General features: G+C 46.6%; 1 protein-coding gene across 1 annotated transcript in view; it reads left to right on the plus strand.

Annotated features, from left to right (window-relative positions):
* LOC126155143 (proto-oncogene tyrosine-protein kinase receptor Ret-like) overlaps window positions 1-13,346 on the plus strand; it is a 137,821-nt gene that overhangs the window by 49,400 nt on the left and 75,075 nt on the right. The window contains exons 6-7 of the mRNA XM_049916210.1: window positions 3,608-3,737; window positions 11,972-12,095. Coding sequence (XP_049772167.1) covers window positions 3,608-3,737; window positions 11,972-12,095 — 254 coding nt within the window. The remainder of the gene's footprint in view (window positions 1-3,607; window positions 3,738-11,971; window positions 12,096-13,346) is intronic.

Consider the following 13,346-nt stretch of genomic DNA (forward strand, 5'->3'; position numbering starts at 1 on the left):
GACATGGGTCCCTTATCAAAACCATCTACTGAATATCCTCTACAAGCTCATATCGTAATAGATATTGTGAAACACCATGTATCCATATGAAGTGCAATAGTGTACGTGTGTAGGTTCCCTCCCCCTTTTCCACCCTGTTTTTTCCCTCTCTCTGCCTCCCTTCCCCCCCCCCCACCCCTGAATCCTTTTGCACTCCCCTCCTCTGCCTTTCTCCACTCCCTCACGCTTCTGCCCAGCCCCTCCCCCCCGCCCCCCTCTTATGAGTCCTCGTCCTCCGTCGGCTCCTTCCCCCTCCCTCCCCCCACTTCGTTTTTCCTCTGCTTTCCCCTTTTCTTCCCCATCATCTGTCCAAGTTCCCCCCATCTGCCCTCAGCTGCGGTGTGTCATACTTGTGCCAACTCTTTAGTGCAGTGTTCATGTGAGTGTTCAGTGTTGTGCGTCTTTTCCAAAGTGTTGCGAACAGAAATCGTGCTGTCGCTGGGTGTGAATTTTATATCTCTTAGGAACAGAAACCAGACTGTCGCCGTGTTTTTTAATTGCCTGTCTATTATTTTACCTGTCTGCTTCCTGTGTATTTTATTAGCACCGCCGACCCTTTGTTTTATATTTTAAGTTCCACAATTTTCCGCCATTTTACCATTTAATTCACCGATTTTATCGCCTGCTTTTATTATTTATTAGCTTCATTTTTTAAAAAAATATTCTGTAGGCCGAAGAGCGGCGTACTAAGCTGCTGCCAGCCTGCCCACTTCAGGGTGAATCGAATCTCAATAAAGGAAAAAAAAAGTGTTTAGGTTCCATATTTCCTGCAAAACCATTGTACTGAGTTCAGCCAAACATTATTTACTATCCGGACGGAAATAAAGTGGAAGCAAGAACCAGTAACAGTCTCTCGGGTTGGGGGAGTTATAACGTTGAGAGAGAAGGGGAGGAATAGACGGACAGACCAAGAGAGGGAAGGAAGATATGGACACGGGTATCGGGTAGGAGGAGATGGACATAAAGAGGGGAGAGGGAAGAAACAGAAAAGGGAGATAACGAGATGGACAGAGAGAGAAGTGGGAAGAGAAGATGGACACAGCAAAAACAGAGGAGGAGATGGACAGACTGAGGGGGCACAGCAGATGGGCAGAGTAGGGAAGCAGGAGATGTACCAATAGAACACATACCTGGGCACCGCCGGGTACTTAGCTAGTATATGATACATACAAAGCCAGTTCAGTCGCTTGGTGACGTGACCACTTTGAGTCGCCATGCGGTACAAGATTCCGGCAGGTTCTTCCATTTCTGCCGATCTTGAGCTTCCCACTGCCAGTTGAATCTTGCTGTCTATCATAAGCTTCTGCGCCAACTGTCCATACCGTGGTAATATTCAAAGAGAGAAGTGGTTTTCTGTATTGTGATTACCTCCTAACATTGTGACCGAAAAGCAATCACTCTGATTTGGGATATAATTTAATAAAAAAATATCAGCAGGCAATATAAATAGTCTTTCACTGAAAACTTTTAGTGAAAAGTAAAAAATAAATAAAATCTTGCTAACTCACGTGATTAAATGGTGTGGGAGTTTCACATTTCTGCTTGAAAAATTACTTTTGAAGACGTACACCACCATTGACAGGTACTCCTAAATCCATAAGTTCTGGCAAAAACGTAATGAGAATCGAACTCCAAGGCAAAAAAATTGCCAGCGAAGTGAGACAAGTATGCATCAGCACTCCGTCTTCAGGCCACAAGTGGCCCATCGGGACCATCCGACCGCCGTGTCATCCTCAGTTGAGGATGCGGATAGGAGGGGCGTATGGTCAGCACACCGCTCTCCCGGTCGTTATGATGGTTTTCTTTGACCGGAGCCGCTACTATTCAGTCGAGTAGCTCCTCAACTGACATCACGAGGCTGAGTGCACCCCGAAAAATGGCAACAGCGCATGGCGGCCTGGAAGGTCACCCATCCAAGTGCCGGCCACGCCCGACAGCGCTTAACTTCGGTGAGCTCACGGGAACCGGTGTGTCCACTGCAGCAAGTATGAACCTTCTGGAGATAACGGTTTTCTAATTTTATGGAGGAAACACCTATATTTTTTCTGAAACATTGGGAAGGAACATCAGTCGACATAACAATGTGGCGTACTACCGATACCACTATTGAATTTTTGCATTTACTGTCAAAATATCGTTTGTCATTACAAGAGTGTTTACAGTTTCATTTCCGTTTTTTCTTTAGTGTCTTAGTTTACTATTACTGATCTGTCTGTTGGGACAGAAATTCATTTGTGCTTTCCATACATAATGAAAACTCATATAGCGTTTAGATTCTTCTTTTTTAAAACATTGCAGCTTATAGTACATATCATAGTATTGTCAAGCTTACTCATGACCTGCCCTTCTATGGTACCATCACATCCCTAATCCCTCATAAGCCACGCCCATTTCTTGGAGGCAGGCCAATCAGAGAGCTAAAATATAAATAAAATTAGAGGCTAAAATATAACCTACTTCATCCATAAAATAGATTCTAACCTAACCAATCCACCTCGATCCCGTCAAAAACTAACGAATGAGGTCGGACGCACAGTGACCAAGCTGTCGGCCGATGTTATCAGGTAACGTTCGGCAACGGCCACTGTGAACGCAGAATTAAACTTGCTACCTCATCGGTGCTGTTCTTATTATCTTTATGAAACGTCCCGTTAGAAAAATTAATTAATTACTGTGCTGATAAACCTCTTACATTATTTGCTTTTCAAACAGCTGAGCAAAACTGAACGTACTCAAACATTCACTAAAGTGACACACAATATTTTTAGCGCAACGCCAGCTGACTTTCAAAAATCCCTACTAAAGAATGGCCCTGACTAACATTAACCTACACGTTTCACAAATCACTTACCTCACAAAAATCTTCGTTACTCGAACCACTGCAATACAGCGAGCGCCAGATAAATAAAAGATTCAAACTACTAAAGGCACTAACTACTGATAGGAATAGTTAGCAAATGAAAGATTTTGATAGAGAACAAACAATGTATTTACCTTAATAGTGTTCAAAAGTCTTAATATATATAGCAGTTCATGACATCCAGTCTTACAAATTTCAAAACTCCATTTCTCTCCCCACATCCACCACTGCTGGCGGCTCACCTCCAACTGCGCAACGCTACGCGCTGTTAACAGCCAACTGCCCAACACTACAATGGCAAATTCCAACAATGCCACCCAGCCACAAACTGCCAGTGATTTTCATACAGAGCGCTACGTGGCGTTACCATTAAGAAAACATAAACAGCCTACTTACATCTTTTATTATCTTTCAGCAAATTCTTGGCACCGCATTACACGCACACGCCGGTTACAATCACCTACACTTCACAGTTAATACATGACGCTCACATTTCACGAACGAAAGGTGCCTAAGGACAGAAAACACCTTTCCAATTCAGGTGGCTGAACCTGCCCTCTGGGGACTCCCAGCCAATCATGGCTGACTTTAGCATCGCATCATTTTTCCCAGCTCCTTTTTTCCCTATGAACGTGTTACATTGGTGTGCTGTTTCTGCTCGCACGCGGATGGCCTGCACGCTGTGACGGGAGCGTTGTGTGGTTGCAGAGTCCCCCGTGGCGCTGGTGTCTGCGTCCGGCAGCCGCGCCAGCTGCGGCGCCGTCTGCGTGATGGCCGTCGTGTCGGGCAGCGCCCTGCTGCTGTCCGCCGCCGCCGCCACCCTCTACTGGAGGTACAGGTCAGTGCACCACTCGACACAGAGTCCACCTGAGTTGCTATCGCAATCGGTACACACTAACATCGGAAGCAGACTGTACCTGCCTGCCGTCGTGCACTGTGGGTTTCCACGTTAATCTCTGAAGGCAGCTATTGGTGTTGGTGTACACTGCAGCTCTCCGACCTTTCTGGCCAGTCAGTGACGCACCAAACGTGATTCTTTGTTGCAAATGAGGAGTGTCCTCCCACTAAAATTTGAAAAGGGGATTCTTATTGAAGAGAATGAGGTTTGTTGATTCTGTCCGTAAATGACGCGGACAAGACAGTTGGCTTTTCTGAGATAGATATAAGGGGTGCGTGCTCTAAACCCCCTCGCCAAGTCTCCTTAGAGAGAATCTTCTGGTTTTTAAAGTTCGTCAGCGTGGAAGTCAGCCAACTTTGAAGTCAGCTCTCTTGAGTGAGTATAGTGAGAGACAGAGCACAAGCGCATTGCGCTTTTACAGATATTGAATCGAGTGAGTGACGATTTTGTATATATGCAGGTAGCATTTTCTACAGGACTGGCCTGTTACTGAGGCAACCAGATGTAAAATGCGTAGTTAGACCACCATACTAGAGATGGGGGATCCGCTCTTGAACTAATTCATAGAGTTGAATCTTTCAAAGGAGTGAACAATCAGTGATTCAGAAAAAAAGAACGGTAGCTCCAAACGTTTCCCACGGCAGAGAGAGATAGAGAGAGAGAGAGAGAGAGAGAGAGAGAGAGAGAGAGAGAGACGGAGCATATCAGCAGCGCCTCTGCTGGTCAGAGCACAGTGCACGCCACACAACACAGCCAGCGCCGGCCTCTGCCCTGCTTCTACCTTGGCTGCCTGCATTGTGCAGTGCCCCATTGGATTTTGTGTTTCACATATGCCGTGCCGTCTCTGTGCGTCGTCTGCCGCGTGCAGGGCCTTGGCGCAGCTTAACTTCGCATCGCACTCTGTCGGCGATCGTTTCAGTAGCACGTCCTGCCCTCTGGGCAGTTGATGCGAGCAACAGGACAGAGAGCCACCTACCGGATAACATAGGAACTACTTGCAACAACCTGCTTGCAAGGGAACGGACGATTTGTCTCGGAGCGGGTGAGTTCACCGCTTCCCCCCCCCCCCTCGGAACTCGCCCGCTCAACACTCACCCCACCGTCTCGACTCTAGCCAGAGCGTTGAGCAAAGCGACTCAGGTGTCACTCTGGTCTCTGCGGTCTCAGCTCACGCAGTAATACAGCTCGCGGCTCGACCTGCTCGACTCAGCGCCTCTGCATCGGAGTTCGTCTCTACTGGATATTGTTCTTCGTAGTAATACCGCTATGTATGTTATATTATTATGTTATGTATACATCAATTGTTTTTATTTTATTTTTATTTGTTTAAACTGATTAGATTAGGTTCCTGATGACTCCTCTTACTATAGGATTTTTATTATGGACACTCGAATTTACGCTTTAATTACGAGCGAACCGATAAACGTATCGCAAAATGTGATACACCAATATTTTCCTTGTTTTATTCTGCGTAAGGCTTTATGCAGCACTTCCGTTTTACAGTCAAATTTATATATTTTTTTCTTATTCTGGTACAGATTTTGCGATTTTAGGCGTCTTTGGAAGGAAACGTTCACTTTAAAAATATATGGCTTGCGATGTATTTGTATGAGGTTAATGAAATTTTAATACATTATAGCCAAATATATTGTTAATGTAAATCTCAAGTTACAACATTTTCCGATCACCCAAAAACCACGATAGTGCAAAATAAATCAATAATCAAAAACTTTGTCATATCGTGGAAATTTCAATAAACAATACAAATTTCTTACTCATTATTTGTGTTACTTCAAAATAGGATCAAATAAGATCAAAATACAGGTATAGTACTGGAATAAACCAAGTTTAAAGGGCAATGTGCCTTCCATTTATTTTCTATTGTAAATGAGTGGTGAGTCATGAAAAAGAGCTAATTCATTTCAGGGAGTGAACAGTTCTGATCCAATCTCTGAAAAGAACAGTTTTGCCCATCTCTACACCATACACTGTCCGATCAAAAGTGTCTCGTTACCTATTAGTGAACATTAATATGGGGCATGTCCGCCCTTCACCTTTATGACGGCTTGAACTTCCAGGAGAGGTGAACGATCCGGTTGTAATTCACGCTGGAGGCTGGGCTGCGGAGTAGCTGCTTGAGGTGCCTGTTCGCGGGGCTGCAAGGTCTTCGGATCCAGAGGCGGGAGGCTCATCTGGCTTTTTTTTTTTTTTTTTTTTTTTTTTTTTTTTTTAGCTAGTTGTGCCGCTGGGGCGCCGCAGTTGCAGCACTTGGTGGCAGTTTTCTTTGACTGTGGGCATACCCAACTGTCGTAGTCGCCGCTACATTTCAGGCACTTCGGTGGCATGGCGGATTGCCTGGACCGAGCGAGGTGGCATAGTGGTTAGCACACTGGACTCGACTCTGGAGGACGACGGTTCAAACCCGCGTCCGGACATCCTGATTTAGGTTTTCCATGATTTCCCTCAAACGCTTCAGACAAATTCTGGGATGGTCCCTTTGAAAAGGCACGGCCAACTTCCTTCCCTAATCCGATGTGACCGATGACCTCGCTGTTTCGCCGCCTCTCTCGATCGACCAACCAACCAACCGACGGCGTGCCGGGCTACACGGTAGGTTCCCTGGCACCGGAAGCACTACGATGGTCCTATGCATGCTGTAACTCTTCCACGCCGACAATGAATGCGCAGAGTCACGTCACGTCGAAGATTTTCCTGTTGGTCTTCAGTGTAAGGGAGTTTGCTTCTGTGACCCTGGAGTCCTTTGATAATCGACAACTGATGTGGCGAAGCCCACGTCTTCAAGTACTTCCTTCACCTCGACATGAGCCATTGCTATTAGAACGTCCCTTATAACTCCTTTAATGGTCGTCGGTTTCGTGGTGGGAAGTGACGATGCAATTCATTTCCGCCATGGTCATCAGTGTTACATAATCGACGGTAACAGAACAGAATAGCTTCAACCTTTCACCCCCAGCTTGTTTGGCAGAGGTTGTTGAAGATTCTGTTTCAGCCAATTATACAGGGCTATTACAAATGATTGAAGCGATTTCATAAATTCACTGTAGCTCCATTCATTGACATATGGTCACGATACACTACAGATACGTAGAAAAACTCATAAAGTTTTGTTCGGCTGAAGCCGCACGTCAGCTTTCTGCCGCCAGAACGCTCGAGACCGCAGTGAGACAAAATAGCGACAGGAGCCGAGAAAGCGTATGTCGTGCTTGAAATGCACTCACATCAGTGAGTCATAACAGTGCAACGACACTTCAGGACGAAGTTCAACAAAGATCCACCAACTGCTAACTCCATTCGGCGATGGTATGCGCGGTTTAAAGCTTCTGGATGCCTCTGTAAGGGGAAATCAACGGGTCGGCCTGCAGTGAGCGAAGAAACGGTTGAACGCGTGCGGGCAAGTTTCACGCGTAGCCCGCGGAAGTCGACGAATAAAGCAAGCAGGGAGCTAAACGTACCACAGCCGACGGTTTGGGAAATCTTACGGAAAAGGCATTTCTTAAACAGGAGATTGGAAAACCGATGGATCGGTCGTGGTGGAGATCATGATCAGCAATTCATGTCATGGCCTCCACGCTCTCCCGACTTAACCCCATGCGATTTCTTTCTGTGGGGTTATGTGAAAGATTCAGTTTAAACCTCCTCTACCAAGAAATGTGCCAGAACTGCGAGCTCGCATCAACGATTCTTTCGAACTCATTGATGGGGACATGCTGCGCCGAGTGTGGGAGGAACTTGATTATCGGCTTGATGTCTGCCGAATCACTAAAGGGGCACATATCGAACATTTGTGAATTCCTAAAAAAACTTTTTGAGTTTTTATATGTGTGTGCAAAGCATTGTGACAATATCTCAAATAATAAAGTTATTGTAGAGCTGTGAAATCGCTTCAATCATTTGTAATAACCCTGTACAAGGTCTGGCAGTTTTTCGCATATAGGAGAACAATAGACGGTATCTTCTGGTGGTGCTGCTGGTGTTGCTGGCAGCTGCTGTTGTGTTTGTTCTCGTGAATACTGGTGTAGCTGTAGCACTGCTACGTTGCTAACTGGACCAGAGTCACCATCTTGCAGTGTGACGAAGGTATTTTTTGTCTCTATCGACGGTGTTTGCACACTTCTTCTCGGTTTTGCCTGCTTCATCGGTGGCAGTTTTGTAAACCCTCCGTCGCTTGCTGCAGCAGTGTGAAGTGCCTTGCTGATGGTAAATGCGTCACTCCATTTGCATCTGGAGGTCGTGGCAGAGACCTCTAATTCCATGGGTTCTTCGACTGAATCCGTGCTGCAATCGTCCTCGAAATCCAAGTTGGCGCGTCAGTCATCATTTCTGATGTTCCTTCTGACTTCGCCAAGTCCGTCTCCAGTATAGCGGTTAAAGGCGCTACAGTCTGGAACCGCGCGGCCGCTACGGTCGCAGGTTCGAATCCTGCCTCGGGCATGGATGTGTGTGATGTCCTTAGGTTAGTTAGGTTTAAGTAGTTCTAAGTTCTAGGGGACTGATGACCTTAGAAGTTAAGTCCCATAGTGCTCAGAGCCAGCCCCTCCAGTGTAGCGGCCGATGAGCTCACTGGTGGGGCGATCACTCGACTCCGGTGCTGTCGAGACAGCTGCCTCAGCTGTGCACGTAAACAACACGTTCGTCGCTGTGTCATTGCATGTTCAACTAACTGAGCTCTGCTGGCAACACGATTTTGTCCTTATTGTTATTTCAATTACCCACAACGGGGGCGGGCTGACAGCAAATAAAAACCGCTCTGCAACCAAAGGTCACAATAAACAAGGATTTTGTAAAATACACATAGATCGAAAATACTAATGGTTTTTAAAACTCGTTTGACGATATTATATTGCAGTTAAAATATAACCATTGATGAATGTGAATGATGCCATGGTATAATGGTGAAGCTGGCCGACACAGGAAAAAATTTTCATGATGAAGGTGCAAAGGTGAGTATGACTATGGGGCCCTGTAGAACTGCAGTTAGCGACTAGAAGTAAGCAACGTGAATGAAGGGAACGGAGAAAATAAGAGGATGGTGTGAGGTAAAGAGTCGTGATTAGAGCTCTAAAGGCGGTATATCTCGGGATTGATTTCATCGTTGAGGAGTGGGAGCTGGTTAAAATTCCGGAGAGAGAGGATGGAAAAGGTATGGAGGTCCATAGAAGGTGGATGTAATGGCGCAGCAGGGTACCTGGATTGGTTATTAGTGGGCGGGAAATTGGGTGTGGAACTGGGTTTTGTGACCAGTGTATCGGGTCCGAACGTGCTCTAGGAAGAGAAGAAAGTGTGGAAAGATGGATGAGTTGGAACAGGATGTGAGTTGGGGAAGATAGGAGGATGCTGAATGCGAGGCGGAGTGCATGTCTTTCCAGGTTTTCAGGGGACTTTCAGAATTTAGGCGAGGCAGAGATCCAGGCTACGTTGGTGTAGGTTATGATGGGGCGGATGAGGGACTTATAGGTGAGGGTAATGGTAGAGGGATGTACACTCACGCTCATAAATTAAGGATAATGTTGACACACGGTGAAACAACGCTCTGGTGGGCGGTTTGCGGGTTTAAATCACCTCGAGGTATGACCATGCGGTGCATTTGACCTGCGGTCGTCGCACGGTAGCGCTGGCAGCAGCCCACATACGCAGAGGTGTGTTGGAGCATGTCAGAGTACGGTGCAGTGAGTAAGTGTGCAGACGTTTTCAGACGTGCTAATGGTGACTGTATGTTGAAAATGGCTAGAAGAACACATATTGATGACGTTATGAGGGGTAGAATACTAGGGCGACTGGAGGCTGGTCAAACACAGCAAGTCGCAACAGGGGCCCTCCGTGTGCCACAAAGTGTCATATCACGGTTATGGCAACAATTCCAGCAGACAGCAAACGTGTCCGGGCGCTAAAGTACGGGACGTCCACAGTGTACAACACCACAAGGAGACCGATATCTCACCATCAGTGCCCGCAGATGGCCACGGAGTACTGCAGGTAGCCTTGCGCGGGACCTTTCCGCAGCCACTGGAACAGTTGTCTCCAGACACGCAGTGTAGAGATGACTGAACAGACATGGTTTATTCACCCGGAGACCGGCAAGGTGCATTCCGCTGACCCCTTGTCAGAGGAGAGCCCATAAAGCCTGGTGTCAAGAATACAGTACATGGTCATTGGAACAGTGGTCCCAGGTTATGTTCACGGACGAGTCCAGGTATAGTCTGAACAGTGATTCTCGCCGGGTTTTCATTTGGCGTGAACCAGGAACCAAATATCAAACCCTTAATGACCTTGAGAGGGACCTATATGGAGGTGGTAGTTTGATGGTGTGGGGTGGGATTATGATTGGTGCACGTACACCCCTGCATGTCTTTGACAGAGGAACTATAACGTCAGGTGTATCGGGACGTCATTTTGCACCAGTATTTCAGGGGTGCAGTGGGTCCCACCTTCCTCCTGATGGATGATAACGCACGGCCTCACCGAGCTGTCATCGTGGAGGAGTACCTTGAAACAGAAGATATCAGGCGAATGGAGTGGCCTGCCTGTTCTCCACACCTAAACCGCATTGAGCACGTCTGGGATGCTCTTTTTCGACATATCGCTGCACGTCTTCAAACCCCTACGACACTTCAGGAACTCCGACACGCACTGGTGCAAGAATGGGAGGCTATACCCCAGCAGTTGCTCTACCACCTGATCCAGAGTATTCCAACCCGTTGTGTGGCCTGTGTACGTTTGCATGGTGAACATATCGCATATTGATGTCGGGGTACATGCGCAGAAAACAGTGGCGTTTTGTAGCACATGTGTAGGACGGCTTTCTCAACTTATCACCAATACCGTGGACTTACAGATCTGTGTCGTGTGTGTTCCCTATGTGCCTATGCTATTAGCGCCAGTTTTGTGTAGTGCCACGTTGTGTGACACCACATTCTGCAATTATCCTTAATTTATGAGCATGAGTGTAGATCCCAGCTGCGGCCTGTTTTAGTAGTTTTATTCGGTTTCGGGCTTTGTGTTGGATGGTAAGGATGTGGACGTTAGAAAAGCCGAGTGGTTCGACCAAAGATGGTGGCTTGGGTTTTCGGTAGATTTACAGTAAAGTTTCCATATATTACACCACTCGACTAGAAGATTCACGTGGCGTCGGAGGGAGGCATGGGAGACTTAAAGGATGTTGTGAGTGTCTAGGTAGGGGATGTCGTCAGCATATTGCAGGAGGTATGTTAGGAATGGCGATTCAGGAATGTCTACAGTGTAAATCATGGAAAGGGGAGGGGCGAAAAGACAGAGCCCTGAGGCACACCTGCAGTGGGGTGAAAGATGGGAGAGCAGGCATGATTGATTGTGACGTAAGTAGGATGCTGTTGAAGGCGTATATTGTTAACTGGGATCACAGCGCAATATTCCTCTCCTCCTTTCGTACTGGTGGAACAGCCTCTCGAGAATTTGGCGATCGATTCCGCATTTCATAGGAGTGGCTGGAATTTTTGATTGGATGGAGTACAGGATTAGAGCCCCATTATGGAGTGTGAGGAAAGTTCTCTACTTGTGTAAAGCGTATGTTCACCGTATCCCCTGTAGTTGTCACATGTTACATATCAGTCAGACCATCAGGCCCGTGGAAGACAGACGCGTAGAGCAGAAGCGACACACTCGCTTACAAAAGTCGCGCAATTTACCGATTGCAGAAAATTAGCTCGGTACGTGTCATTTGATGGAATGTAAGAATGAAGTGATTCTGGAGTACGCTACCTGAAATTTTTTACTTCAATGCTGCTAGAAATCCTGCTCTCGCCCTGGTCAAACAACAGAGGGGCAGAATTGGCGGTACTTGGCCATATGTTGTTAATTATTTCACTTTCGATAACGTCTGACGTTGGTCATTTTTTGTTGCGTGGTTGTGTCAGTTGTTTATTGTGTACATTGGTCTTTTTGCATACGCCACCTTTTGATTCCTCATTGCAGTTGTCCTGCCCACTGAGATTTTTAAGTTGCCATGCACAGCCATCTCTTTTCGTTTTGTGCCTCGAAAATGATGTTCACCTGTCGAAATTTCGGCGTTTGGTGAAGACGAGGCTGCGTTGCTACATTCCTGTGAGTTATTTGAGCAACTTTCGACACTAGCTAAGAGGTGACCGCAGAGCTCAGCGACGTGACGGCGTGTGTTGCAGGAGGTGCGGCCGGCTGCAGCGCGAGCGCAAGCTGGCGGCGGCAGGCGGAACCACGGCCTCCGACTACGTGCAGAGCGCCGCGCAGCACGACGCGCGCCTCCTGGCGCACGAGGCCCGCCCGCCGGTGAGTGAGAGACACTTTCCTGTCACTACCACATCTTGTGCACAATATCCGTGTTCGGGACAATGTCACTAACTGGAGTAACGGCTTCCGGACACTCTGGCTCGGTTCAGAGATCACAGTCCAAGAGATATTTTGTATAAATGCTTTCTGAAATATCACCGTCATTTAGTTACACTACAGCAACACCAAAGTCGTGGCACAGCTTTTATTGACTTTGGTACACTTTACACGTTTCGGCGTTACGCTGTTTTCAAAGGTTCTATAATAAAGTGGCTGTACAAGGTGATTCAGCTGTCACTACTGATACGTTTTATGCAACCCGCAACGCATACAAAAACCAGTTTTGGAGTTACTCAAGAAAAACACGTTTGACTGTCGCTTTTGTACGTTTTTCTGGAATAATTCGTGAACTACGGCCTCTAGCGGAAACGTAATCCAGTAGAAAATTTAAGTACATTAAAGTTATTACAAAAAGGTTGTGTTCATAATTTATGTCGGACTACTAACAGTTTGCTGGTAGTGAGCGAGGGAATATGCCACACGTCTTACGGCTCACACAGCAAAAATGAATCAGTCCACCATAATGCAGAGCAAAAAAGGTTGTTTTGGGGGGGGGGGGGGGGGGGGAAATTCGTGTAGTCACTAATTATTGTACAATAGTAGGAAGCAGAGCCATGGACAACATACTGAAAATCCTGACCAATGGACTTTGAGCGTTGTGGTCAGGCCCTGGTCTAGGAAGGGGGGGGGGGGGGGGCAAACCGGGATATCTGCCCCGGGCAACAATTTCAAGGGGCACCAAATTCATGTTCGTAAAGAAAAAAAAATCTTGTTTCACAAAGCGCTTAGCATCCAGCGCATGTTGGCCTATCGATTATTCATGTGATTTTGAAACGCATCCCCGTTGGTCTTTAAACATTTTTGAACACATTATAAGCTGATTTCTGTACGAACCATAAGTCGAATTTTGAATTCGTGCATGGTGTGCGTGATGCCTCTGCCGAGAATACCCGACACATCTAGATTTAAAAAACTTTTCCGAAGACAAAAGGGTATGGGGCTGTACGAGCTGACCCGAATAAACCCGAACAAATCAATGCCAATAGCTGTTTGTTTGTTTGGTTAACTGGGTGCGCGAATGATCAGCCTTGTTACAATTATTAGAGAAATCTATAGATTCAGACTACCAGACTTGAAATGAACTACTAACAGGAATAACAGGTAAGAAATATTACATATTAATCTTGTCAT

The sequence above is a fragment of the Schistocerca cancellata genome, chromosome 2, assembly GCF_023864275.1.
Source record: "Schistocerca cancellata isolate TAMUIC-IGC-003103 chromosome 2, iqSchCanc2.1, whole genome shotgun sequence".
In the NCBI taxonomy this organism is placed as follows: Eukaryota; Metazoa; Arthropoda; class Insecta; order Orthoptera; family Acrididae; genus Schistocerca; species Schistocerca cancellata.